Here is a 715-nt window from a genome sequence, read left to right as displayed (position 1 = left end):
CAGGGTAAACACTTCCGGTTCATATCGGACGTTGGCGGTGAGCTGCACGCTGTTATCATGCAGGGTGTCATTCATCTCTGTATTGTCACTACAGAAGGAGAAAACAAAAACTTTCATTGATGAAGAAATATAAATATATTATTCAGTGTAAGTGTCGGAGGAAACCGGAAAACACAGCCAGTAAGGCTCACACATAATCATTGCAGAACGAGTTACATTGTATTTACTATTTCATTCCTACGTAGAGCAAAGATGTGACCATTGATCTAAATTGTAATGTACGTATGACACCAACTAAAGAAACCTTCGCAGGAATAAAACATATTTGTAAATATTTGTAAGTATTACTATTTAACCCCTTATTAACCCTTAGTTTACTCTATGCAGCCCTACTTGACTCCTTCCTCCCCATTTCCCCTGGCTCTGCAGAGCCAGCTGTCACTCACCCAGCTGGGCGGATCTCGACGTCCATGTATACTGTGCTTGCAGTATACTGAGCCTAGGGTGACGGGAGGACGCTAGTTTGTGTCCTCCCGTTACCCCAAGGAGAACTATGGGGAAAAGCCCTGACCCCATAGTTCTCCTTTAACTTCCATCTTTCAGCTGATTATTTTTTATTTCAGTTTTTTGCTCACTATTATTATTTATTATTTTCATTTGTTTGATTTGTTGCTTATTTCAGTTCTGAATTGACGAATAGACAGGCTCATAGTCG

At 40.6% G+C, this 715-nt stretch overlaps 1 protein-coding gene across 1 annotated transcript in view; it reads right to left on the bottom strand.

The window, feature by feature from the left end:
• The window catches only part of ITGA10 (integrin subunit alpha 10), a 42,208-nt gene that overhangs the window by 8,566 nt on the left and 32,927 nt on the right, over positions 1-715 (bottom strand). The window contains exon 23 of the mRNA XM_018570072.1: positions 1-88. Within this exon, the coding sequence (XP_018425574.1) occupies positions 1-88 (88 nt within the window). The remainder of the gene's footprint in view (positions 89-715) is intronic.

The sequence above is a fragment of the Nanorana parkeri genome, unplaced genomic scaffold (assembly GCF_000935625.1).
Source record: "Nanorana parkeri isolate BGI_ZX_2015 unplaced genomic scaffold, ASM93562v1 scaffold1452, whole genome shotgun sequence".
Classification (NCBI taxonomy): Eukaryota; Metazoa; Chordata; class Amphibia; order Anura; family Dicroglossidae; genus Nanorana; species Nanorana parkeri.
This window is presented reverse-complemented; position numbering and strand designations above follow the sequence as displayed.